The sequence below is a fragment of the Papio anubis genome, chromosome 18 (genome assembly GCF_008728515.1).
Source record: "Papio anubis isolate 15944 chromosome 18, Panubis1.0, whole genome shotgun sequence".
Taxonomy (NCBI): Eukaryota; Metazoa; Chordata; class Mammalia; order Primates; family Cercopithecidae; genus Papio; species Papio anubis.
In genome coordinates this window covers 63,893,120-63,921,001 of record NC_044993.1, presented here as the reverse complement: position 1 = coordinate 63,921,001, position 27,882 = coordinate 63,893,120, and the positions used below count along the sequence as shown (strand labels likewise).

Here is a 27,882-nt window from a genome sequence, read left to right as displayed (position 1 = left end):
AACTTCACCCCGGGATATTCTGATTATGTCTGGGGTGGGTCCCCAGGATCTGTCTTTTTGACCGGCTTGAAGCCAATTCTGAGATTCAGGCAGGCTGGGAATTTCTGAAATAGACTACTAGAACAGAAGACACCAGAGTGACACATGGTTCTGTGGACTTTGTGTTCCTGGGCCAATTTTCTGCCCAAAGAATAGGTTCTTAACACTGGCTTTATGTGTAGAATCTCCTGGAGAGTGTTTTTAAAACCCCATTGTCAAAGCCCATGACCAGGCATTTTTATTTTCACGGTTCCCTGGGTGATTCTAACGTGATTGACCATCGCTGCCCCTGAAGTATCACCACTCTGTTAAGTCTGCAAGGGGCTTGTCCTGGGAGGTGAGACCACAGATTCTCACCCATGCAGGCATTCAATGTGTGGTCTGCTCACGCAGTACCAGCAGAGGGCACACAGAGCAAATGCATTATTCTAACCCTTTATCCCTAAGCTGAAATCACAGATCTCCACCAGACAACAGGAAATGTGTTATGGCTTCTGTCATGCACCAGTAGGGTAGTACCTGAGAGCTGCCCGCAAAAAACCAAAGTCAACAACAAAAGCAATAAAAGGCCAGGCACAGTGGCTCACATCTGTAATCCCAACTCTTTGGGCGGCCAAGGCGGACAGATTGCTTGAAACCAGAAGTTCGAGACCAGGTTGGGCAACATGGTGAAACCCCATTTCTACTAAAAATGTGAAAAATTAGCTGGGTGTAGGCTACATGCCTGTAGTCCCAGCTACTGGGGAGGCTGAGGTGAGAGGATCACTTGAGCCCGAGGGGCAGAGGTTGCAGTGAGCTGAGACTGCGCCACTGCACTGCAGCCTGGGTGACAGAGCGGGATCCTGTCTCAAAAAACAAACAAAAAAAACCATTTAAGTGTGCCCAATGCTTGTTGAGTCTGGTACAACCTGGGCATCTGTTTGTTTATGCTTCCCAGGTTATTCCATGGTACCCAAGCTTCGAGAATCACCCATAGCCATGCAATAGAAGGCAAAGCAGCTTCTCAGAAAATGGGAGTTGTCTTTAGATTTGCATGGTGGATATATTGGCAGTTCCCCCCTTTAACAACAATTCTAAACATGATTGTCTTAGTTCACTTGGGCTGCTCTAACAAAAATACCATAGGCTGGATGGCTGAAGCAACATTTGTTTTTCACAGTTCTGGAGGCTGAAAATCCAAGATTAATGCGTCAGCGGGTTCACTGTCTAGGAGGACCTGTTTCCTGATTCATAGACAGGCTTGTTCTTGCTGTGGTCTCACATGGCAAAAGAGGTAAGGGAGCTCTCTGAAATTCTTTTATAGGGCACTAATCCCATTCGTGAAGGATCCACCCTCATGACCTAATCAGCTTCCAAAGTTCCCACCTCCAGATATCATCTGATTGGAAATTAGGTTTCAACATATGAATTTGGGGGTGACATAAACATTCAGAATATAGCAAAAATCTAACAGAAATACTGAAGTATACATATAAGGATGTTCACTGAAATATTTCCAACAGCAAAAATACTAGTCCGGGCGTGATGGCTCATGCCAGTAATCCCAGCACTTTGGGAAGTTGAAGTGGCAGGATTGCTTGAGGCCAGGAGTTCAAAACCAGCCTGGTCAACATCGTGAAATCCTGTCTCTACAAAAGAAAAATTAAAAAATTAACTGGATATGGTGGTGCATGCCCATAGTCCTAGCTACTTGGGAGGCTGAGGCAGGAGGATTGTTTGAGCCCAGAAGTTCAAGGCTGCAGTGAGCCGTGACTGTGCCACTGCACTCTAGCCTGGGTGACAGAGTGAGACCCTGTCTCAATAAATAAATAAATAAATAAGCAGAAAAGAAAAGTGGGAATAATCTAAGTTTCCATTAGTAGGCCACATGGTTAAGTAAATGTTGGTAGATTCGTATTGTAGTATACATGCAGCCTTTAAAAAGAATGAGATTGTGCTATATCTGTGGAAAAGACCATGAGGTAGGTAGGTAAAAAAATAAATAAATAAAAAGCAAGTCACAGAACAGTGTAGTTCCGTGTGATCTTATTTGTGTTTTTAAAAAGTACATGTTGGCTGGGCGCAATGGCTCAACGCCTGTAATCCCAGCACTTTGGGAGGCTGAGGCAGGCGGATCACTTGAGATCAGGAGTTTGAGACCAGCCTGGTCAATGTGGTGAAATCCCATGTCTACTCAAAATACAAAAATTAGCTGGGGGTGGTGGCAGATGCCTGTAATCTCAGCTACTCAGGAGGCTGAGGCAGGAGAACTGCTTGAACCCAGGAGACAGAGATTGCAGTGAGCACAGATTGCAACATTGCACTCCAACCTGGTGGGCTACAGTGCGAGACTCCATCTCAAATACATACATACATACATACATTGCAAATTGTGAAGAGTGGTTACCCCTGGGAGAGAATTGGCAGTCAGAGGGGCAGATGAGACAGTAAGTATTTCACTTTCAACATTAACCTTCTAGTAGTAAGTGTTTAAAAATTTTATAATGAGCATGCCATTCATCCTAACAAATGGAGAAAAATGCTATAATAAACAGTCTCTTCTTCCGTTCCCTCCTCCTCCCACCGGCTTTCTAGGCAAAGGAAAGTTTCTCAACCATGAATTCCAGTTCTGGACTCAAAAGCTGAGTAGATGGAAGGAAACATGCAGTCTTTGAAAACTCGGCTAAAGCATCTGTGATGTAACCATGTTTGTCCCTTGTCAAGTGGCTTTCCTTCCTGTCTGGATTTTGCCCCGTCTCCCTGCCATGCTGTGGCCATGTAAATAATTTAGATGCATAGGATTGTCTGTAGCATGCCAGTTTTACATTTTTTTGTTTTTCAAGATGGAGTCTCGCTCTGTCACCCAGGCTGGAGTGCAGAGGTGTGATCTTGGCTCACTGCAACCTCTGCCTCCTGGGCATCAAGCCATTTCCTGCCTCAGCCACTACCACGCCGGCTAATTTTTGTATTTTTAGTGGAGACGAGGTTTCACCATGTTGGCCAGGCTGGTCTTGGACTCCTGACCTCATGATCCACCTGCCTCAGCCTCCCAAAGTTCTGGGATTACAGGCCTGAGCCACTGGGCCTGGCCTGTTTGTTTTTTGGTTTTTTTTTTTTTTTAAGATGGAGCCTTGCTCTGTCACCCAGTCTGCAGTGCAGTGGTGCAATCTCGGCTCCCTGCAACCTCTGCCTCCTGGTTTCAAGTGATTCTCCTGCCTCAGCCTCCTGAGTAGCTGGGATTACAGACATGTGCCACCACACTCAGCTAATTTTTGTATTTTTAGGAGAGACAGGTTTCACCATGTTGGCCAGGATGGTTTCAAACTCCTGGCCTCAAGTGATCTGCCCACCTTGGCCTCCCAAAGGGTGGGGATTACAGGCATGAGCCACTGCGCCCGGCCACATGTCAGCTTTCATATGGCCACCATCCACACATGAAGTCTGCACCAACTGGGGACCTGGTGACGATGCTCCCAGTGTGCATGTGGGAAGCACAGCCCTTTGGTAGCTGTTGTCCTCCTTCCTATGGTGGTTACCAAAAATGAGACTTACGTTGTCATAGGGCCAGGTGTCTATGGCGTCCTCCACCCCATCATTCCACAGCCGTGTTTAATGCACTCCCCAATGCAGATCTGGTGGGCCAAGCAGCTTGCAGGGGGCAGCCTGGATGAATTGCCCGAAGAACTAGAGTTGGGGGCTTGCTTTATGTTGTTGCTTTATGACTGCAAGACTCGTGAGTTCCTAAATAGAAAGCAACAGGGTCCCTTTGAACTCCAGGAAGAGTCCAACTTTTAATGGCCTTGTTTTGATCCTGCGCCGTTCAACTGTAAAATCTTGCCTGATTAGAGTCCATCAGGCAAGGCCGATACCATCTGGCCATGTTTATACCAACTCTAAGGACAAAAACATTCATTTTACTGACGAACAGTTGAAATTCACTCTCAGATTCAGATGGGCTTGCACCTATGGTGTGAAGTAGTTTTAATAGTTATCAGTGGAAAGTTAACTCTGACAGAAATATAATATTGCCTTTTAGAACTATATGTGAGACACGCTCAGCTATTCGTGGAGAAGCAGCAGTAAAAGACACCAGCATGTATTAAACGCCTACTGTGTGCCAGGCAGTTATTATGTGATTTCATTGAATCTGCCAGCAACACTTTGAGTTAGAGAACCCCAGACAGGTCATAGAGTGTTCGGGGGAAGCATACGGCTTCTGAAGCAAAACTTCTTGCCTGCTTGGATTCCAGCCCTGCCAATTCCCAGCTGTGTAACCTCTTTCTCTGCCTCGGTTTCTTCCTCTGTGAAGTGAAGATAATAACACCACCTATCCAGGATTGCTGGGAAGATTAAATGACTTACTACATGAAAAGCACTTAAAATAGTGCTTAGTCCAGGCAAGCACTCAATAAACGTTAGCTGGCAATACTCTAATCATTCTTATTTTGCAGAATAAGGTTCAGAGAACTGAAATAACTTGCCCACGATCACCCGTGTAGAAAACAGTAGCGCTGGGTCGTTCCACTGCCTCAGGGGAAGGACGGAATATAGAAAACAGGCCCCCAGTGGTTCATGCCTGTAATCCCAGCACTTTGGGAGGCTGAGGCAGGTGGATCACCTGAGCTCAGGAGTTCGAGACCGGCCTGTCCAACATGGCGAAACCCCATCTCTACTAGAAATACAAAAATTAGCTGGGTGGGGGTGGTGCATGCCTGTAATCCCAGCCACTGGGGAGACTGAGGCAGGAAAATCACTTGAACCCGGGAGATGGAGGTTGCTGTGAGCCAAGATCATGCCACTGCACTCTAGCCTGGGTGAAAGAACTAGACTCTGTCTCAAAAAAAAAAAGAGAATGTGAGCTGCGAGTAGGGACCACATCTTGTCCATCCCTGTGTCCCTGTCACATAGCATGTCCTCGATTTACTTAATGAAATGCATGGCCTTACAGTGCTTCCCGATCCCAAGGCAGAATTATGCATGTAGAGTGTTTCCCAAGACATCCCTAAGAGGTATATAACAGGCATTTAATACGTACCGGCACCTAATTATTTAACAAAACCATTTCCACCAAAAAAGTCCACATTCACTCCTGTTTCAATTATAAATTTCTTTTATTTAAGAATACTGACTAACACAGGAAACAGATTTAATTCATGGAATTGTGCATATGGTCAACAGTTACATTGTGACATGTTAATTTTTTTTTATCATTTATTGGCACTGTCAACAGATTACCTGTAAACAAGATCACTTTGTATGCGTGAGTCTGCGATGCTACCTAGCTATGGTTTTCTACCATGAGCTCATATATAGATATAGATAGGTATATAGATACATTAATGCTATGCACAATTTTGCATGGTTACTGAGCGTCAGTAAAAATTATAAAAAAACACCCATTTATAATAAAAGTGAGGATGTACTAAGACTTGCTATTACTGGACCTTGTTTTCTGTAAAAGTGACACCACTTGCTGGACGGTTACTAAACTCAATGGCACTAATGTATGATGGATTCATTTCCAGACTGTCGGCCACGGAAGCCCTTCTTCATGGCCCCTGCCCTGGACAGCGGCCTGTCCTCCGGGCTCCGCATGTTTTTACCAGCTTCTGCTGAGTTTCTACAATCTTGAGCTGTGCTGAGAATTCTTTTCCTTGAAATTCTTCCAGCTAAACCCCCACCCCCCGACAGAGGATGTCTCAGGAACTCATTATGCCCTGAGTCAACAAGAACTTGTTGATAAATGGCTTAAAAGTTTTTACAAGAAGTAACTTCCCTTGGTAAGGGGTAAATAATAAATCTGGAATTTTCCAGATAAAACGATTTCATTTCTCTGTCAATGCCCCACGGGGAGAGAACGAAATATTGGAGCCCCTCTCCCTACCGGCGAGAGCCAATTTTCTGGTTGTGCCCTGGCTTAAAACCCTTTGGACTCTGAGAACCATACTGAATATTTGCACCCAGTGCTAAAGTTTTCAGGAGAAAGCATACTTAAGCCAATAAATAATGGTTTGGTTTGCATTTTGCTTGCTTGTTAAATAAGGCCTTATTGAACCTTGGGATACTGCCTGTGGAATCTGGCTCCCCAGTGAAAGATGTGAAGTCATGAACTGATATGCCTTTGCATATGCTGTTCCCTCTCTGCAACACCCTTCCTTGCCTTGTCTGCTTGGTAAACTCTGGCTCATTCTGCAAAACACTGCTCCAGTGACACCTTTTCCTTGAAACCTCCTCTGACCCTTGGATGAATGGTGGTGCTCCCTCCGACTTCCTCATGCTCTTCCTCGCACCTCTGTCATAGCCCTTGGTGCCTGCTTGAATTGTTAGTTTACGAGTCTGGTTGTTCCCAGTGGGATGTGAGCCCCCGGGAGCAGGGACAATGTTTTGTCTCATCTTTGTATTCCTGCTGCTCGGTACAGGGCCTGGGATGGTGCAAGTATTTCATGAAAGTTAGGTGAGTGAATAAATGGTGAATGAATGAATGATGCATAAATGAATATAAAAACGAGTAAAACCTTGCAGAGAGTGGGAGGCATACGTCACCACTTCGCTGGGAGTGCAGGTGACAGAACTGATTAAGAACGACAGATTAGCACTGACTGCAGGAATGCAAAATGAACAAGAACTCACAAATTTGTATATGTTAAACTTGTCATTGCCTTTCATTCCTCAACAAAAATAGGTCGATGACCAAGTATGCGGAAGACTGGAAGCTAAAAAAAAAAAAAGAAAAAAGAAAAAAAACCCTACTTTGAGATCTTTGGATGATTTGTTATTAAAAGAGCAAAGTGCTGAATCAGGAACCTTGATATGCCTATTTCCAAAATAGTCAACCAAGGCACCCGGAGATGAAGAGGCTTCCTTTCGGACAGATAATACAAGCCAGGCTTTCTCAGTCTCCCCACCAAGTAATACTTCATTGGTGTCAGGCTATCAAGTTCTCTTTTAGGAGCATTTGAGGTCAAATCAGTTCCCAGAGTGTCTCACCTCCAGCAGAGATACTAGAGGCTCAGCCACAGCCCCGTTAAGCATTTCGGTATCATCTGCCTGGTAATCTCCATACTCGGTCATCTCAGGAAAATCTCTGAGTTCAGGAGGATCAAGTACAAGGAAACCACGTTGAACCAACAGGCCACTTTTCCATTCATTGAGCTCTAGCGCCTGTAATTCATGGTGCTTCCCTCAAGCAGAAATCCAGTCCAGAAATGATTCCCTCTGGTGGGACAGCCAAGCTGTTCCTGGGGGTCTGCTCAGAAGCGGTGTGAAAGGGGATGAGCAAAAGACAGCAAGAGCCTCTCAGGCTGAGGGGGCCAAAAGTCAGACCCCAAGGTGCCCTAGGAAACATGATGCAATGGCTCTGCGGCCCCAGACCCTGGGGTGACGGGCCTGTGCTTCTAGCCCTGGGGCTCATGTGTGTCCTTGTGGACACTCAGGCTACAGTTTCCTCCCACCCAGGTCCAGGTCTAGGTTGACATTTAACAGGGAGGAGGGAGTTTGGGGAATGGTAGATGCCAAGTAAGAACCATGGATGATGCCACCTGGGGATCCTCCAAGGGCAAAGCCCTGTCCAGGGCAGAATTCACAGTTTAGGGGCTCCCCAGGTGCACCGAGAGGAGTGATTCTCATCTTCAGGGGGCCACAGGACCGCTTCCCTTACCCCTGAGCTGAATCCTCTTCTCCCCACTTTACGGTCTTCCTCAGATCTGTCCAGTCCCTCCCTGCACCGTGCTTGGGGTGTGCTCAGAGCTCCAGGGGCTGGGAGAGGAGGTGGGAACGTGTTTGCTTGCATAGGGTGAGGGGGAGCCAGCATCCGTGATCACAGAATATGGCACTTGAGATGGACTGGCACCCAGGAGGCCCAGCTGCCAGTCCCAGGAGCAAATGTAATGCCCTTGACTGGTTTTTGGAAAAATTGCTGGGGTTGGTCAAGGTTGGGCAGAACTCTAGCCTGGACCTCCCATGGCCCTTCCCAAGACGAGTCCAGGGCTCAAGCAGGATCTCTGGGCTTAAACCAATGTGCACCATTGGCTCTGCAGGGAGGAAAATCAACACCAGCCCTTCCCTCCCCCACCTCCCCCAAGACCACCAAAAACGTTCCCTCCCCACAAATCACCCTTCACTGTGCATTCACCTCTGATACTTTTAAGTGAAAACATGAATTAGGCAAAACTAATCAATTTGACAACTGTTGAGATCGGGGCTTTCTCACTGTAGTGGAAATGGCTTCTTTACTTGAAGTCTGCTAAGATGTCACTGAAAATATTGAGGAACAGGTGAGCATGGTGATCCCTGAAGACCAGCGTGGGACGGAAACGAATAGATTTGTCACCGCAGCCCCCCAACACCACACCTGAAAGAAGAGGCAGGAGGTAGGTGAGGAGCATGGTTTCTCAAAGTTGCGTGCTGGGACAGCTGGGAGGAAAGTGATGCCCGTTGGCGATGCTCATCCATCCATCCATCCATCATCCATCGTGGAAGCCCAGGCTTCCATTTGTCCTTCCTACCACCCACCCATCCAGCCTTCATTTCCTTTCTCTCTCCCTTCATTCATCTCATTCATCATTCTCTTCTTCCTTTCCTTCCCTCCACCCTCCCTCTCTCCTTTGAGTGCCTGCTTTGCTGCCCCTGGACTAGGTCTGGTGATAGAGAGATCCCAAGATAAAGTCCTTGCCTTCTAGAAAGTCATGGAGGGGTGGGGAAAGAAAATAAGTAAGCAGATAAGTTGCAAAAGCACAGACTGAGTCGGAAGCACGTGCGGGGTGCTGAGCTATCACGGAGGAGGAACAGGCTCTGCTTATTTTAAAGGGTGACTTCACCAGTTACAGCTGGTGTCCTTTCCTTGTCGAGGTTGTGTATGCTTTTTTTTTTTTTTTTTTTTTTTTAAGAGATGGAGTCTCGCTGTGTCACCCAGGTTGGGGTGCAGTGGCACGATCTCGCTCACTGCAACCTGCACCTCCCAGGTTCAAGCAATTCTCCTGCCTCAGTCTCCCAAGTAGCTGGGATTACAGGCGCCCACCACCATGGCCAACTAATTTTTGTATTTTTAGTAGAGATGAGGTTTTGCCGTGTTGGCCAGATTGGTCTCGAACTCCTGACTTCAGCTGATCTGCCTACCTTGGCCTTCCAAAGTGCTGGGATTACAGGCGTGAGCCACTGCACCCAGCCTGTTTATGCCTTTCAGACCACGTTTTCTCATTTTTAAAATGGAGGTTGATTATCCCTGCCCTTCCAAGGCTGCTGCAAGGATTCTATAAGATGGCACAAGAAGACGACCTGACAATGTGCCTGACATAGAGTACGTGTTCTGATCTCACCACAGCATCTGCCCTTACCCCTGCCACACTGTCCTCAGTGGCTTCCCATAGCTCCTAGGGTAAATCTCAAGTGCTAAGCCGGATCTGCAGGCCCATGTGACCCGGGCCTGGCCTCTCCTCCCCCAGCTTTGTCCCCTCCCATCCGTTCACCTTCATGCCCCCTTCTTTCCCTTTTACCACCTCTGTAAGCTCCATCCCACCTCGGGCCATGGCAAGCACCCTTCCCTCTGCCCAGAATGCTCTTCCTTACCTTCACCCGGCCAATCCCTGTTCATCAAGACTCAGGGTAAAATGCTACTTCCTCAAGGAAGCCTTCCCTGATTTCCTAGCCTCACCAACTGCTGCAGCTATTTGCTCTCTTAGCCGCGTTTTCCCCTTCCCAGGACTTAAAATTGCAATGGATTGTTTGTGAAATGCCATGTGTAAAGCCACGCCTTCCTGCTAGACTGCATGCTTCCTGAAGGGAGGGGCTCTGATGGTCTTCATCATCACTGTAACTGTCTCTAGTGTCCACTTACAACTCACCTTCTCAGCGAACACTTGTTGAGTAAATAAATGGATAAAGAAATCCCATTCGTAACGTTCTCTGGAGAAGCAGCATTCAGGCTATTTTCAGACCTGTGTACCACCTGCCCCCCACGCAAAATATTGCTGAGTACCTAGCAACATTTTGCAGCTACAGCAGGATATACTGGACGCTGATGAAACTCAGCAGCCACTCCTGGCCCCTTACCTTTGTTTCTGGCAATTAAAATGAGCTTATTCCGTACGGAATCATCGGGAGTATCGAAGGAGCAAAAGGTGCCTCGTCCTCTCACCCTGCTGATGAACTGGGGGTACCGGGCCTGCAGTAGGGGGAGACAAGGCCAGCGTCAAAGCCCATCACCCGTGTACCAGCTGGGCTTAATGGCTGTGCTTCGTCAAAGGCCTTCCATGGTCCAGCCTTGGCCTCTGCATGGACTGGCAGGACCTCTAGGGGGTTAAGAGCTCTGGTGACATTCAGGCCTGGGTTCAAAGCCCAGCTGTTCACATCTGTGTTGTGTCGAGGGAAAAAAAAAACACCACCACCAACACTAATGAAGCCCAGCGTTGTCTCTTTCTGACTGCATAACCTTGGGCGACTCAAGTACCTCTGTTTCCCCTGCTGTAAACTGAAGGATTTAAATGCTGTTGATCGTGCAGTGGCACAATCTAGGCTCACTGCAACCTCCACCTCCCGGGTCCAAAGATTCTTGTGCCTCAGCCTCCTGAGTAGCTGGGATTACAGGCACCCGCCACTACCTCTGGCTGATTTTTTTTTTTTTTTTTTTTTTTTTTTTTAGTAGAGACGGGGTTTCACAATGTTGGCCAGGCTGGTCTCGAACTCCTGATCTCAAGTGATCTACCTGCCTTGGCCTCCCAAAGTGCTGGGATTACAGGCATGAGCCACTGCGCCCAGCTCAATGACTGGTATCTTTATAAAAAGAAGACAATTTGGAGACAGACACAGGCACAGTGGGGAGAAAGCCAAGTGATCCCGGAAGCAGAGTGAAGCCTCCACAGGTCAAGGATCATGAAGGATTCCTGGCAGCCATGAGAAGGTGGAGAGGGGCATGGATCAGATTCTTCCCCAGAGCCTCCAGAAGGAGCCAACTCTGCTGAAACCTTGATTTCAGACCCTGCCCTCCAAACTGTGAGAGCATAAATTCTTGTTTTAACCCACGCAGTTTGTGGTGATTTCTTATAGCAGACAAGGAGGCAAATGCAGATGCCTAGTCTGGAGGACCTTGATTTCACCTTACTCTCCACTGTCCATGTGAAGGACAGCAAACAAGGGCTTGGAAAACCCCAAATAATTTCAGGGTACTGGGGGCTGAGTTGGGGGAGCAAGTCTTATTTCACAGCAGCTCCTTAGTAGAAACTGGAGACACGGTCCTGTTCTGGGGGTGACAGGGTCAGGCACTGTGTTAGACACATACACAATTTTTTTCTTTCTTTTTGTGGAGGACGGGGTCTCACTATGTTGCCCAGGCTGGTTTCGAACTCAGTTGGGCTGAAGGCAATCCTCCTGCTTTTGCCCCCCTAAGTGCTGGGGTTACAGGCATGAACCCCTGTGCCTGGTAGTGGGCACACCCTTGAATCCCCTGGCAGTGAAGAAGGGCCCACTTTGGTCTACACAGATGAGGAAACTGAGGCTCAGAAGTCCTTCCAGCACTTATTCTAGCATGTGCCCTGCACTTGTCGATTGCTGGGGAGCCGGCAGTTTGAACACACCCCTCCCTCTTCCACCACAGTATGGCCCTGGGGAGGTTCAGAATAATGTCTCTTCCATTTAGACACCCCTTCAGGCCTGTGTGCCACACTGACACACACACATTCACACACCTCCTTGCGGTTAGGAGTGACCACGTGACCAGCTCTTTGTCAAGTGTTGGAGGTGTTATGTGAGATTTCTGGGAAGGCTGCTAAAGACAAGAAGGGGGCCACTCTGTCCTTCCCTTCTTTTTCCTTCTTGTTGCCTGGAATTGAGATGTGATGGCTGGAGCTCCAGGAGCCATTCTGGCCCATGATGAAACCTTGAGGGTGGAGAGTAATCCAGTCCCAGCAGTGGATAGCAGTGCTGATGAGTGGTAAGTATGCAACAGGTTGCACAGAGGAGGGAATAATGAACACATCAGAGGGGGTGAGAGAAGGAGTGCTTGGGGGCTTCATAAAGGGGGGATGTCTGAATTTGGTGTCAAAAGATAACCAGGGCCGGGCGCAGTAGCCCATGCTTGTAATCTCAGCACTTTGGGAAGCTGAGGCGAGCGGATTACCTGAGGTCACGAGTTTGAGACCAGCCTGGCCAACATGGTGAAACCCCATCTCTACTCAAAATACAAAAAAATTAGTAGGGCATAATGGCACATGCCTGTAATCCCAGCTACTCAGGAGGCTGAGGCCAGAGAATCTCTTGAACCCAGGAGGCAGCGGTTGCAGTGAGCTGAGATTGCGCCACTGCACTCCAGCCTGGGTGACAGAACAAGACTTGGTCTTGAAAAATAAATTAAAAAACAAATAAATAAAATAAATAAAAAAGATAACCAGTGCCGGCAGGCGCTGCCCAGCACTTTGGGAGGCTGAGGTGGGAGGATTGCTTGAGGCCAGGAGTTCAAGGCCAGACTGGCTAACATAGCTAGACCATGTCTCATATTAAAAAAATCAACAAAACAAAACTAGGAGTTCAGGAACGGGTTGGAATGGGATGGAGGGATGGAGAGGCATTCCCTGCAGAGGACACAGCACGTGCAAAGCCCCGGAGGCTAGGAGCAGCACAGCCCATTGTGAATTGCTGGAACAGCAGGTGCAACGCCATGCTGAAGAGCTCCAGTGTTGCCCTGGAGGCTGCAGGGAGCCGTGGGTGGTGGGGGCTAGGCAGGGGAGGGGGTGGTACCTGGAGGTCCAGCAATCCCGTGAGCAGGACCTTCCCGGCATGGGCTGCGTTATTTAGCAGGTCCTCTCGCTTGATGATGTTGATGACCTCAGCCAGCAGTAGGTTCTTGGACGGGTCCCCCAGCCAGGTGTTGAAGATCCGGTAAGGCTGGAACGAGGAAGGGGTGTTGGAAGGGTTCATGCATATGCACACCCTGCAGGGGTCACTTCCCCCAGGCACCCCTCCTCCTCTCTCGAACAGGAGAGAAACTAACCTAGTGGGCGTCTGCCAGAGGCTAGCAGGAGAACACACCCAATCTCACGGAATTCTTCCAACAGCAGCCCTGCAGGTAGGAACTGCTAAGGGGAGATCAAATCGTCCCATGCCCTGGGAAATCCCTCAGTCCCAGGAAACCAAGACAGTTGGTTCCTTAACTCCTATAACCCTCATTTTATAGAGGAGGAAGCAGAGATTCTGGGAGGCTAAGTGATTTGTCCAAGGCAAATGTGACTTAGAGGTGGAGTTGGGACTGGATTGCCGGCAGTGACCCTCAAAGATCACCCACTTGGGCCCTCCATGAACGATTCAGGGTGGCCACGTAGCCAACTAAAACACCCTTCCCAGCGTCCCTTATGGCTAGAAGTGGCCACGTGACTGGGTTTTAGTCAAGTATTGGAAATAGACGTGTTATGTGAGATTTCTAGGAAGGCTGCTAAAGAAAGAAGGGGGCCACTTTGTCCTTCCCTTCCTTTACTTTCCTACTGTCTAGAATTGAGATGTGATGGCTGGAGCACCAGAAGCCATTTTGGACCATGAGGCAACCTTGAGGGTGGAAACTACATGTAGGAATGGTGAAAGGACATTGGCCCCTGATGGCTCTGTGTGTGTGTGTGTGTGTGTGTGTGTGTGTGTGTGTGTGTGTGACTCTGTATGCACACATGGCAGTACACAGTGTAGTGGGTAAGAGTATAGACTCTGGGTTGGAGTCCTGGCTTTGTCACTTAACAGGCTGTGTGACCTTTGACAAATGACTTAACCTCTCTGTGCCTAATTCATCATTAGTAAAATGAGGATAAAAATAACACCTACTTGGTTAGATTGTTCTCAGGATTAAAAGTGTATGAGAAATACTTAGAACTAGGCACACAGCAAATGCTCAGTCTGCTGCAGCAGCTGTCAATGATATTATTGTGTGTGCACACAGAGAGAAATCAGGAGAAGGCTGATGGTGGACTGTTCCAGAGTCAGCCTTACAGAGAGAGCTGGGAGGGCACACCACTGCTAATTGCATTGATAAGAACTGGGCCTGGCCGGGCGCGGTGGCTCAAGCCTGTAATCCCAGCACTTTGGGAGGCCGAGGCGAGTGGATCACAAGGTCAGGAGATCGAGACTATCCTGGCTAACATGGTGAAACCCCGTCTCTACTAAAAATACAAAAAAAAAACTAGCCGGGCACGGTAGCGGGCGCCTGTAGTCCCAGCTACTTGGGAGGCTGAGGCGGGAGAATGGCGTGAACCCGGGAGGCGGAGCTTGCAGTGAGCCGAGATCGCGCCACTGCACTCCAGCCTGGGAGACACAGCGAGACTCCGTCTCAAAAAAAAAAAAAAAAGAACTGGGCCTTAGAAAACCTGCGACCCAGTAGGTGCCCACCCAGCTCCTCGATGGTGAGAAAGGAACAGTTAGGAGAAGAGGATGCTCCCTTCTCTGCCCTTGATGTAGAGAGAAGGCTGGATCCAACTCACAGCATTGGGCCTGAACTCCTCCTTGTGGAAGAAGCCCCCAATCATCATCTTCTTGCTGAAGGTCATCACGTCTGCTGGGTCATCCAAGCCCCAGTGCTCATGGGCCCAGAACTTGCCTGTGCAGCCACCTCCGGTCTGGACCTCATCCACCAAGAAGGCGCAGCCATGCTGGCCGGAGAAGAGAGAGGGGGGAGAAAGAAACACCCGTGGGAGGCCAGAAACTCATGCCCTCTGTAGCCAACCACCTGCCAAACCCTGGGTCCACACACGTCGTGCTTGTTTTCTGAACAGCAAACCAGCCCCATGTTCTTGCGCTGTGCACAGAAAAACTAATCAAAACACTTAAGCTGAGCAGTTCCAACAAGAGCTGTATCTGAGTGTTTCCTAAAACTGCTAAGCTGGACCAAAAAAAAATCCAGAACATTAAATACTCCCTGCACCAACACAGAGCGGTATGCCATCTGGCTTTGGTCTCGGGTCTCAACCTCGTCAGAGGGAGCTGTGTCCAACAGGGAGGCCTCGACTGTGCTTCTCAGAATTCAGCTGCCGTGCTCTGCTTGTCACCAGGGCTATTTCTAACTCGGCGTCTGTGTTAAGTCAACTCATGTCTTATAACTTTTATCTGTGAACTTATCGGTTTGATTGCCAGTTATATATGCACAAGACATTAAAACAAACACAAAACGTAAAGAAAGGAAATCAGTGTATCAAAGAGATACCTGCATCCCCATGTTTACTGCAGCACTGTTCACAATAGCCAAGATACAGAATCAATCTGTCCATCAACAGAGGAATGGATAAAGTAAATATGGTACATATACACCATCGGCCAGGTGCAGTGGCTCACGCCTGTAATTCCAGCACTTTGGGAGGCTGAGGCAGGCAGATCACCTGAGGTCAGGAGTTTGAGACCAGCCTGGCCAACATGGCAAACCCCGTCTCTATTAAAAATACAAAAATTAGCCGGGCATAGTGGCGCACACCTGAAATCCCAGCTACTCATGAGGCTGAGGCAGAAGAATCACTTGGACCCAGGAGGCGGAGGTTACAGTGAGCCAAAATCGTGCCACTGCACTCCAGCCTGGGCAACAGAGTGAGACTGTCTCAAAAAAAAAAAAGAAAGAAAAAGAAAATAGGGTACATATACACAATGGAATACTATTCAGCCGTAAAAAGAATGAAATTATGTCATTAGCAATGACGTGGATGGAACTACAGGACATTATGTTAAGAGACATAAGCCAGACATTGGCAAATGTTGCAGGTTCTCACTTATGTGGGGACTAAAAACATTTCCCTTATGAAGAAAGAGAGTAGAATGATGGCTATCGGAGGCTGGCAAGGCTAATGGGGAGGTAGAGATAAATAGGGGTTGGTTAATGGATACAAAAGTACAGTTAGATAGAAGAATAAGATCTAGTGTCCAGTAGCACAATAGGGTGATTATAGTTAATAATTTATTGTATATTTCAAAATAACTAGGAGTGGATTTGGAATATTCCCAATACAAAGAGATGATAAATGTTTTAGGTGATGGAGATCCAATTACCCAGATTTGATCATTATGCATTGCAACTATTATGTATCCATAAAGATATTTTAAAAAGATTTTAAGACCAAGTGTGGTGGCTCAGGCCTATAATCCCAGCACTTTGGGAGGCCGAGGTGGGCAGATCACCTGAGGTCAGGAGTTCGAGACAAGCCTGGCCAATATGGTGAAACCTCATCTCTACTAGAAATACAAAAATTAGTTGGGTATGGTGGCGCGCACCTATAGTCCCGGCTACTTGGAAGGCTGAGGTGGGAGAATCGCTTGAACCTGGGAGGTGGAGGTTGCAGTGAGCTGAGATCGCACCACTGCACTCCAGCCTGGGTGACAGAGTAAGACTCTGTCTCAAAAAAAAAAAAAAAAAAAAAATTATATATATGTATGTGTGTGTGTGTGTGTATATGTGTGTGTGTGTAGTTTCAGGGAAGAATCCCCATTCTTCCGCCAACCCCAACTTCTCCACCCCTGATGCTGACAGACAGCCTCTGCAAGTCTGGAGGTTGACAGGAACTCCAAAGCAGAGGTGCTGCTAGCCCTTTAATCTGGGAACTCAACCCAGAAAGCCCTATGGCTCTATCCAACCTCAGCCCCGTCCACTGACCTTCCTGGCAATGTCTCTCAGCTTCCGAAAGAAGTCATCGGACGCGTGGTTGTCTCCACCCTCAGACTGGATGGGCTCCACGATGATCCCGGCCACCGTCTTCTTCTTTTTCCGATATTTCACAATCAGATCTTCCACCTGGATCCCAAAGGGGTAAGTCACCACCGCTGGCAGAGGCTTGTGACCAGTATCCGTGGGTGGGAATCTGGGGTCCGATGAGCCCCGTGCAGTTTTATTGGAAATGTGTGTGTGTGCATCTCCTAAGACCAGTGAAGCCTCTGTTAGAAGCTATGTGTGTGGATGGGAATGTATCCTCCTTGAGATTGGTGCTAGCACCTGGGTGGATACAAACTAATAACTTGGGGCAAGTAATTTAGCCTTCAGAAGCCTCACTTTCCTGATGTGTTGTATGGGCACACAGACAGAATCCACCTTCCAGGGTTGTGGAGAGGACTGAATGAGAAAATGTAGCACTATGAGTAGATTGCTGCGCTAGATGTTTTAGCTGTGGTTCTGCCTCTGTTTTTCATGGAACATGCACCTGTCACTTAACCTTATTATGTGGGAAATAGCTATATCACGGGTATATTGAGAGAAATAAAGGTGAGAGCACTCACACACAGACACAGAGAAAATACAGCACAGAGTCTGGCACACAAAAAGTGGTGGCCGCTACTATTACGATTAGCACGACTATATTATTATTGATTAATATTGTTCCTATTCTTATAGTATTATTGCTATTATTGGTGTGAGAATCCTTTTGGGGCAGAATCGGAAATGTATCCTTGGTTAAAAAACTGTTCTAAGGGCCAGGTGTGTTGGTTCACACCTGCAATCCCAGCACTCTCGGAGGCTGAGGCAGGAAGGATAGCTTGAGGCCAGGAGTTTGAGACCAGCCTGTGCAACATAGTGTGATTCATCTCTGCAGAACATTTAAAAATTAGCTAGGCATGGTGGCTGCGTGCCTGTAGTCTCAGCTATCTGAGAGGCTGAGGTGGGAGGACCCCTTGAACCAGGACTGTGAGATCACAGTGAGCTATGACCACATCACTGCATTCCAGCCTGTGCAACAGAGCAAGATCGTGTCTTCATTAAAAAGAAAGAGGCCGGGCACGGTGGCTCACACCTGTAATCCCAGCACTTTGAGAAGCTAAGGCGGGCAGATCTCTTGAGGTCAGGAGTTCCAGACCAGCCTGGCTACCATGAAACCTCATCTCTACTAAAAATACAAAGATTAGTTGGGCATGGTGGCGCATGCCTATAATCCCAGCTACTCCAGTGGCTGAGGCACGAGAATCACTTGAACCCAGGAGGCAGAGGTTGCAGTGAGCCGAGATATCGTGCCACTGCACTCCAGCCTGGGTGACAGAGTGAAACTCTGTCTCAAAAAAAAAAAAAAGAAAAGAAAAACCCCAAACCGTACACCTAGATAGACTAACAAGTGAAATCTTTCTTTGTTATGTACAGCTAAGGAAAAGCCTCTGTTTGGGTGATATGATTTTGACCTAGGTCTCCACCAGTCACCCCAAGGAAGCTCTGAGATACTTTTCTTTGTTTTCTTTTTCTTTCCTTTTTTTTTTTTTTTTTTAGATGGAGTTTCACTCTTGTTGCCCAGGCTGGAGTGCAATAGTGTGATCTCAGCTCACGGCAGCCATCACCTCCCGGGTTCAAGTGATTCTCCTGCTTTGGCCTCCGGAGTAGCTGGGATTACAGGCATGCACCACCATGCCCGGCTAATTTTGTATTTTTAGTAGAGATGTGGTTTCTCCATGTTAGCCAGGCTGTCTCGAACTCCCGACCTCAGGTGATCCGCCCATCTCAGCCTCCCAAAGTGCTGGGATTACAGGCAGAGCCACTGCGCCCGGCCCTCATATTCTTTCAACAGATCTATTTTCTCTTACTTTAGAGTCATTGATGCTTGTCTTCCAAGAAACTTAAGTGATACAGAAATTGGTATCAGAGTCGGGTGATGGATGCTGTGACAGAGTCTCATGAACTCTCCCAATATGGAATATTTGGGACGCAAGGCCTCTGTGTCCCTACTTCCCCCTGGGGGAGCTCTGCACAGGTCCCCAGATAAATGCTTCATCTGTTTCTCTTCTCCTGGGCCAAGTCTTGGGGCGGCAAGAGCAACGGGACTGGTGGTTAGGGAGGATCCGGAGGGTATGAGCATTACCTCTTCCAGACAGCGGGCCTCCTCCTGTTGGTTCTCTTTCACGAACTCTTCCAGAGGGTATTTCAGCCGTGGGAACGGCGCGATGGGCCAGTCAAAGGAAGGGATGTCAATCTTGTGAATGGCTTTGGAGTGCGTGGTAGCTAAGCAACCTGAGTTGAGCAAAACAGAAAAGCAAACACTTGGCTTGGGGAAGCAGGCAGTACTCTTTGCAAAGGAGATGATACGCATTTCAGCATGCGGCTGTCGATGAGCAGGGGGGCCTGTTGCCTGTGAAACCCCAGTTCTTTTTATCGTTTAAATTTTAGTTTTTCTGGGTGCATAGTAGGTACATGAGATGAGTACCTACTACTCAGTAGTACTCCCTACATAGTAGGGGAGTACATGAGATGTTTTGATACTGAACCCCAGTTCTCATCCGGAAGCTGAAGGGGGAACTCTTGAACCCTTAATTGGCATGCGTGAGTGGGTATGTGTTTGCACTGCGATTAATCACAGATGCAGCGCAGGCTTTGAAGACAGAGTCAATAGTTCAAATCCCGGATCTGTCACTGAATAGCCTTGGAAATCCTTCCTCTTCCCAAAGCCTGATTCCCACATCTGCAACGCAGGAATAATAATCTCCACTCTGCAGGGGACTGTGTGGAATCGGTGAGACAATATGTGTAAACTGCCAATGTCAGCTGCCGCGATTGGCGATTGTTGCTCTTATTATTATCATTCTGAACACCACCTTGGGAGCGTACTGGTCCCTCCTTACCCATGGTCCTCCCGTGGAACGCGCCCATGAAGGAGAGGATGCTGTAGTCGGGGCAGCCAGGGGCCTAAAACCAAGAAATATCAGTCATTAGTCGCAGTTGTAAGGTTGGGGGAACTGTATTGTTGCCTCTGCAAGTCCAGAGGGACACAGAAATCTATCAGAAGAACCAGGAATCCTTCTCAGGCAGAAGTTACACATGGGACCACTGGGGTCTATATCCAAGACACACGTTTTATTTTGCATACATACTTACATTTTTTTTTTTTTAAGTCACAAAATTTAGGCTGGGTGCAGTGGCTTGCGCCTACAATCCCAGCACTTTGGGAGGCTGAGGCAGGCGGATCATTGGAGGTCAGGAGTTTGGGATCAGCCTGGCCAACATGCTGAAACCCTGTCTCTATTAAAAATACAAAAATTAGCCAGGCATGATGGTGGGGGCCTGTAATCCCAGCTACTTGGGAGGCTGAGACAGGAGAATCGCTTGAACCCAGGAGGCAGAGGTTGCAGTGAGCCGAGTTCGCGCCACTGCACCCCAGCCTGGTCAACAAGAGCAAGACTCTGTCTCAAAAAAAAGTTGCAAAATTTAAAATCAAGAAATTTCACATAAAGACCTGAACTTCTGGCTTCTCACCAGTGCTACACCGTTTGGATCCATTTTCCTGCTGTGGTAACCGTAGGTGACCAAGCAGCACCCACTGCCCACCTTCCTCTGGCTGCCTGCTACTTAGGCCTCTGCAGGTGTCAGCGGGTCAGGGGCTGATGGGTGCACGCTTGCTTCCCAGGGTGACCTGAGGCAAGGGGCTGAGCCAGGCACCTTGCAGGAACCGCCCCCACCCCAGGCCTTTGGAAGGGGTCTGTGTGCTAGAAAGCGGTCGAGGGGAAGCCCCCACCGGGTGCTCTCCTATGGTAGCTGTGCCTTGGGTTCAGGAGGGGTGCATGGACACCCCATCCCTTCCCAGCCCCAAGTAAACGGCACAGCTGCCAGTCCTCGCATTGTTTTCTGACTCTCCACCCAGCAAGGAAATCCCAACATGTTTCCAGCTGACTCAGGCAGAACTGCTAGAGGTGCCTCAGAGGCAACTGTGGGGGCCCCCAAGTCTCTAGGAGGTTGGCATCATCTCAGGTTGGTTGAGCACCAATTCCCTGAGACCTCCGGAAAAAACCCTAAGACCTCCTCCTCCCACAATTTCCAGAAACCCTCTTGTGGTTTTTTTTGTTTGTTTGTTTTGTTTTTTTTAAGATGGAGTCTTACTCTGTCACCAGGCTGGAGTGCAGTGGTGTGATCTTGGCTCACTGCAACCACAGCTCCCCCTGGGTTCAAGTGATTCTGCTGCCTCAGCCTCCCAAGTAGCTGGGATTATAGGTACCCGCCACCACGTCCGGCTAATTTTTTATCTTTAGTAGAGACAGGGTTTCGCCATGTTGGCCGGGCTGGTCTGGAACTCCTGACCTCAGGTGATCCGCCCGCCTTGGCCTCCCAAAGTGCTGGGATTACAGGTGTAAGCCACCGTGCCTGGCCTCTTGTCATTTTTTTTGTTTGTCCTCTGATTGTACATGTAATTAATATATACACATCATTTTGCATATTTGGATTCAGCCATGAATGATGAGGAGTGAGATCCAAAAATGTCGATGGTCTAGGATGCCCATGGATATCGAGTGGGAAAAGCAGAGTTAGAGAAAGACGTAGGAGGCTGGGCACGGTGGCTCACACCTCTAATCTCAGCACTTTGGGAAGCCGAGGTGGGAGGATTACTTGAGCTCAGAAGTTCGAGACCAGCCTGGGCAACACAGTGAGACTCTGCCTCTATAAAAATTTTAAAACAATTAGCTGGGTATGGTGGCAGGTGCCTGTAGTCCCAGCTACTCAGGACACTGAGGCAGGAGGACTGCTTGAGCCTTGGAGGTCGAGGCTGCATTGAGCCGTGATCGCACCACGGCACTGCAGTCTGGGGACCAGAGAGACCCTGTCTCAGGAAAAAAAATAAATAAGAGAAAGAGAATGAGAGATAGGATAAGGTCCATTAAAAAAAAAAAAAAAAGGCCAGGAAAAAAAACAAGAAAAATTTTTAGTGTAAATTTATGTAAGTTTATTTGAATATGGAGAAAGGTGTAGATACATTTGCTAGCAAGAGGTGTGGTTAGGAAAAAATATATATTAAGAAAGCATTTATAAAAAAAAAAACCCTGTCTCACCACCCAGAGGCAAGCCATTGTAAATATGCCGGCAGGATTCCATCTAGTATTTTCCTGTATATTCATTTACATGTTTGAGAGCCCAGTGACCATATAATTTACATTCTACTGTTTTTACAAAATTATACCAAACACGTCCAGGCCAAAAGAAACCCTAAGTAACTATTTTTACTGCAGAATATTAGAATGTTAGCAGAGGGTAATTAAGTTCAGCGGCTCCTGTTTTTTTTTAATTTTTTATTTTTTGAGCCAAAGTCTCACTTTGTTGCCCAGGTTGGTCTCCAACTCCTGGGCTCAAGCAATCCTCCTGCCTTGGCCTTCCAAAGTGCTGGGACTAAAAAGTGCACGAGCCACTATGCCCAGCCTTATTTTGTTTTGTTTTTGTTTGTAGGTGATCATAACACAGTATTTTCTTTTTGTTTTTTTTCTAAAGCAGCAGACCCTTCGGTCTAAATCTTAATGGGACCTCATACACAGAACAGAGGAGGCTAGGCCTGTTCTGGGCAAAGCTGGGTGGGGAGCTTGGAATCTCACCCACCTGGTTTTCCCTGTGGCCCCTGGTCACCTCTGACCCCCAGCAGTGGTCTCCTTGGTTCCACTTCGAATCCCTACATTTAATTAGTCTTTCCCCAATATTGGTGGTTTCTAGTCTTTTCTGGCTATTATTACTGTAAACACCAAGGGGGTGAACACCCTTGCGTATACATTCCTGCTGACAATTTGGATTATTCTAGAAAATATGTTAATGGCCTTTGGAGACCTGTCAAATTCAGACAGTCGTCCTAAGAAACTGGTGAAGGTTGGTCAGGGAGATCTCCACTCAGCTTTTTTTTTTTTTGAGACGGGGTCTCATTCTGTCACTCAGGCTGGAAGTACAGTGGCTCAATCTCTGCTCAGTGCAACCTCCGCCTCCCAGGTTCAAGCGATTCTCCTGCCTCAGCCTCCCGAGTAGCTGGGACTAAAAGCCTGTGTCATCATGCTCGGCTAATTTTTGTATTTTCAGTAGCGACAGGGTTTTACCATGTTGGCCAGGTTGGTCTTGAACTCCTGACCTCAAGCGATCCACCTGCCTTGGACTCCCAAAGTGCTGGGATTACAGGTGTGAGCCACTGCGCCCAACCTCCACCCAGCCTTGATACCCAGGGAATGGACTTGAGACTGGGAACACCTTGGGGGCCCTTCCTTTGTTGTTGTTGTTGAGTTTTGTTTTGTTTTGTTTTGTTTTGAGATGGAGTCTTGCTCTGTCGCCCAGGCTGGAGTGCAGTGGTATGATCTGAGCTCACTACAAACTCTGCCTCCTGGGTTCAAGCAATTCTCCTGCCTCAGCCTCCTGAGTGGCTGGGATTACAAGCACCTGCCACCACACCTGGCTAATTTTTGTATTTTCAGTAGAGACAGGGTTTTGCCATGTTGGCCAGGCTGGTCTGGAACTCCTGACCTCAGGTGATCCTCCTACCTTCGCCTTCCAAAGTGCAGGGATTACAGGCATGAACCACAGCAGCCAGCCTTTTGTTTTCGCTTGTTTGGTTTTTTGTTTTGAGAGGAGTCTCATTCTGTCACCCAGGCTGGAGTGTAGTGGTGTGATCTCGGCTCACTGCAACATCCACCTCCCGGGTTCAAGTGATTCTCCTGCCTCAGCCTCCCAAGTAGCTGGGATTACATGCGTGCGCCACCACGCCCAGGTAATTTTTGTCTTTTTAGTAGAGACGGGGTTTCACCATGTTGGCCAGGCTGCTCTCGAACTCCTGACCTCAGGTGATCCACCTGCCTCGGCCTCCCAAAGTGCTGGGATTACAGGCATGAGCCACGGCGCCCAGCCTGGCCCTTCCTAATTGAGAAGGACAGTGCCAGCCAGCCAGCAACAGCCCGGGAGAGGCTGTGCAGCTTCCCCAGATGTATGTGGTACAAGCCCAGCTGCACTCACCTGGTTAATCATGCACGTCTCCAGCTCCTCCTGGGAGAAGCCCCTCTGCCCTCTTTCCTTGCTCTGAAACAATAGAACAGAACAAAATCTCAGAGATGCTCTGGGGTAGTCGGGGCTTCAACTTTCCAACCAAACCAATATCCAGTCCAGACAAGTAGAAAGTGCTTTCTCAGGAGTGGATCTCACATATTAATTGTTACAGGTCTGTACTGAAACATGAAGCTACCAGCTGTGCTTGCAACAGAAGGAACTAACACACATAATGCATTAAGCACCATCAGCAACGATTTAGATCTGTTGGATTAAGATCTGCTGAGAGCGTATATGTTTTGCCAGGAAGAATGGAGGCCAGGTGTGCGGGCTCAAATCTGTAATCCTAGTACTTTGGGTGGCTAAGACAGGAGGATTGCTTGAGGCCAAGAGTTTGAGACCAGGCTGGGCAAGAAAGTGGGGCTCTGTCTCTGCAATTTAGAATATTTAAACAAGATTAAATATAAATATTTAAATAATATAAAATAAAGTAGTCACACTGTATAGTTTGTTTGTTTGTTTCTTTGTTTTTTGAGACAGGGTCTCCCTCTGTCACCCGGGCTGAAATGCAGTGGCACAACCATGGCTCACTGCAGCCTTGACCTCCCAGGCTCAAGCAATCCTTCCACCTCAGCCTCCAGAATAGTTGAGACTACAGGCATGCACCACCATGCCTGGCCAATTTTTGAATTTTTTTTTTGGTAGAGATGGGGTTTCGTCCTGTTGCCCAGGCTGGTCTCAAGTTCCTGGACTCAAGTGATCCGCCCACCTGTGCCTCTCAGAGTGTTGGGATTACATGCATGAACCACTGGGCCCAGCCCACACTGCATAGTTTTGATGCCAAAGCCTCAGCCCTTTGCACCATACCCCACTGGGCTGTCTGGAAAGTGCCATCCAACAGTGGCCCTCCCTGTATTTTAACCCTGGTACTGACGTCTAATATTCCAGCCCATTGTAACGAACAGTCAGACAAGGAGTGAAGGTGTGGCGAGGTGCTGGGGAGCCTGTGTGTGTGCCCCAAACCTCACCCGGTACCACATGAAGATGGTCTTGAAGGCATTTTCATTGGAGCAGGAGCCGCAGGCCATGGTGATGAGCTGGGACATCCCTTTGGGAGCCACCTGTGGGGAGGGAAACAGCCGTAAACCCAGGCTCATCATGACTCCTGTACTCCGGCTTCCCCTGGCTGGAGCTGAATCTTCGCAGGGGCCATACCAGGGATAGACGGAACCAGGGCTGTCCTGGAAGGTGTCGGACTGGGAAGGTGGACTCAGGTTTTTCCAAAGGTGGCAGAGAAGCCTAGGGAGGCCCTGTGGCTGGCAGAGAGGAAAGAAGAGGGGGAAAGCTCTCTCCTGATGCACCTGCCATTGTCTAAGACACCTACACGTTCCAGGAGGGACATGGAGGTTCCCAAAGGCTTTAATTGTTTGTAGTAACTAAAACCAAGAAGTGAGGGCAGGATTGAATGACATATGCAAGGCTCCTATCATATATTCATATTCATTTCCCCAGCTCCTTTTGTCCTGCACACAAAGAATCCCTTCTGTCCTTTAAAAGAAAAATTTAAAATACTCTGCATGGAAGAATAAGCTCAGAGAGAAGGATTTCCGTAGCAACACCTTATTCTTCATTGCTGGCATCTCCACTTTTCCCTTCCCCTGCCAGTACCACGTCTGAAGACAGTGGGATTGCTTCTCTAGAACTGACCGAGAGCAAGGACTCCCGGAGCTTCTCCACAAAGTTCTCCGGAGGCAGGATTCCCAGGGCGGGTCTGTTGACGAACATGCTCTGCAAAAGGGCAAGAGACAAACGGTGACTTCTGGGGGCCTGACCCAGCTCCCTGCCTACAAACGGTGCTTTTCAGAGTCCCTGTGTTCAACAAGCCTCCGAATGGGGTTGCAGGATGATGACGTTCTGTCGGGGTGGAGCATGGCAGGTTTCCTCAAACTTTTAGAGAAATCCGCTAGGATTGCTGTGGATGTTTTAAAAAAGGGTCAGTGTCCTGGTTGCAATGTTGCATTGGCATTATCTAGGATGCTGCTGCCGCTGGGGAAAACTGAGGGAAGGGTACATGGGGCTCTTTGTACTGGTTTTTGCAACTTCCTGTAAGTCTCTTTCTTTATATATTTAACCATTAGAATGGCTAAAAAACAGGCAGGGTGCAATGCCTCACGCCTATAATCCCTGCATTTTGGGAGGCCGAGGTGGGTGGATTGCTTGAGGCCAGGAGTTCGAGACCAGCCTGGCCAACATGGTGAAACCTTTTCTCTACTAAAAATACAGAAAGGGACTTTTGGGGTAGAGAAAGAGTTTCTTGGGCAAAATCAGTGTAATGCACTCAGTGCAAATCCAAAAAGCAGCATCACTGTATAGGAGGAGACCCAAGGGCAGAGGGGTCCCCAGAGAGGATTCTCCCAGGGGCTTTAGGACTTGGCTTGTGCTGCTAGAAACTGGAAGATTCCTACCTCTTGCTTTTTCTGCTTTGTGATCACTCAGTTGGGTATAGGATAAGTAGTAAAGGAAGTTAACTGTCCTCATTGTAGAGTTGGGGAGACTGAGGACCAGAGAGGTCAAACAACTCGCCCCAAGTCACACAGCCAAGAAGGAGAAAAACCACAACTCGAATCTAGGTTTACTGACTTCAGATGCCACTGTCTGTCAGATACGCCAGGTAGCCTCCACCCGAAAATGCTCATGCTTGGCACAACCCAGAGGCCTTGGCTTGCCTGGAAGGGCTTTTTTTTTTTTTAAACAGGGTCTTGCTCTGTCTCTCAGGTTGGAGTGCAGTAGCATGATATCAGCTTACTGCAGCCTTGACCTCGCAGGCTCAAGTGATCCTCCCACCTCAGCCTTCCAAGTAGCTGGGACTACAGGCATGCGCCACCACGCCCAGCTAATTTTTTGTATTTTTTATAGAGATGGGGTTTCGCCATGTTGCCCAGGGTGGTCTTGAACTCTTGGACTCAAGCGACCTTCCTGCCTCAGCCTCCCAAAGTGCTGGGATTACAAGTGTGAGCCACTGTGCCCAACCTTGGAGGGGACTTTAAGGAGCATTTCCTTCTGGCTCTGACCTGTTAGCAGGGCTCCTAAGAAATCACATCATGAGAATAAGGTGGAAGCAAGCTGGCCCTCAGTGGCAGCAGGCAAGTGGCTCCCTGAAGGGGACAGCAGGGCTGGCTGGCAGCTTGACAGCCTATCTGGATCTAGGAATGATGTGGGGGTGATGTTCTTGCTCGAGAAAGCGTGACGTTAAGAACAGAAGATATCTGGGACATCGGGTATCAGGATCAAATGAGGATAGGTTTCTAAACCCTTGCAGTCAGCTCAGTAGGCATAGGGTGCAGCATGAAGAGAATTGGCTTTGGCTTAAGTGGCTGTGCAACCTTGGGCAACTCACTTAACCTCTCTGAGCTTTGGGTTTCTCATCTGCCAAACTGGAGACTCGTCACTAGGTGCTTGTAAGGAGCCAGTGAGATGATATGGCATACAGAGGATGCAGGAGTTCAGTCTCAAAGGAAGAGTGATGCAGAGGGAAAGACCCAGAGGTCACAGGATGGCAGGTGTCTTACTTGGTAAGGCCCGCTGTGCTATGTGCATTCATTGCAATGTGACTGTGTACATGCAATATCCATGATTATTGTATAACTTGTGAGCAATGTAATGAGATGGTCCTGGTGACATAAGAAATAGTAACTGGAGGTTGGGCACAGTGGCTCACGCCTACAATCTCAGTCACTTAGGAGGCTGAGGTGGGAGGATCTTTTGAGTCCAGGAGCTCGAGGCTGCAATAAAATATGACCAAGCCACTCCACTCTAGCCTGGGTGACAGAGAGAGAAAGAAGAAAGAAGAAAGGAGAAGATGAAGAAGGAGAAGGAAGAAGAAGAAAGAAGAAGAAAAAAGAAATCACAATTGGAATCCAGATATTAGATCTAAGGGACGCGGTTTCATTTTTAGGGAGTCACATGAAGGAATGATGCTGGAGTTTCAGGGTGGTTTGGTTTGGGTGCAAAAGGGTTGATAAACCCCTTCTCGGGACTTTGGTGACCTGGCAGGAACCTGCCCTGTACAAGTAGAATACCATCGCCACCACCTGAGTGCATCTCTAGCCCAAAATTTGGAAGACCCAAGATGTCAGCCAATGGTGGCCCAGCCTACTGCCCTGGGCGTGTCCTGCTGAAAA

General features: G+C 48.3%; 1 protein-coding gene across 4 annotated transcripts in view; it reads right to left on the bottom strand.

The window, feature by feature from the left end:
- Window positions 1-5,110: 5,110 nt before the first annotated feature.
- Window positions 5,111-27,882, bottom strand: part of ABAT (4-aminobutyrate aminotransferase) — a 105,546-nt gene continuing 82,774 nt past the window's right edge. For all 4 annotated transcript variants that reach the window (XM_003916509.4, XM_009195956.4, XM_009195957.4 and 1 more), the window contains exons 7-16: window positions 25,409-25,489; window positions 24,730-24,822; window positions 23,672-23,734; window positions 19,552-19,615; window positions 18,795-18,943; window positions 16,616-16,753; window positions 14,466-14,633; window positions 12,745-12,891; window positions 10,066-10,177; window positions 5,111-8,368 (exon numbers count right to left, since the gene is read on the bottom strand). In XM_003916509.4, the coding sequence (XP_003916558.1) occupies window positions 8,247-8,368; window positions 10,066-10,177; window positions 12,745-12,891; window positions 14,466-14,633; window positions 16,616-16,753; window positions 18,795-18,943; window positions 19,552-19,615; window positions 23,672-23,734; window positions 24,730-24,822; window positions 25,409-25,489 (1,137 nt within the window). In that variant the 3' untranslated portion in view covers window positions 5,111-8,246. The remainder of the gene's footprint in view (window positions 8,369-10,065; window positions 10,178-12,744; window positions 12,892-14,465; window positions 14,634-16,615; window positions 16,754-18,794; window positions 18,944-19,551; window positions 19,616-23,671; window positions 23,735-24,729; window positions 24,823-25,408; window positions 25,490-27,882) is intronic.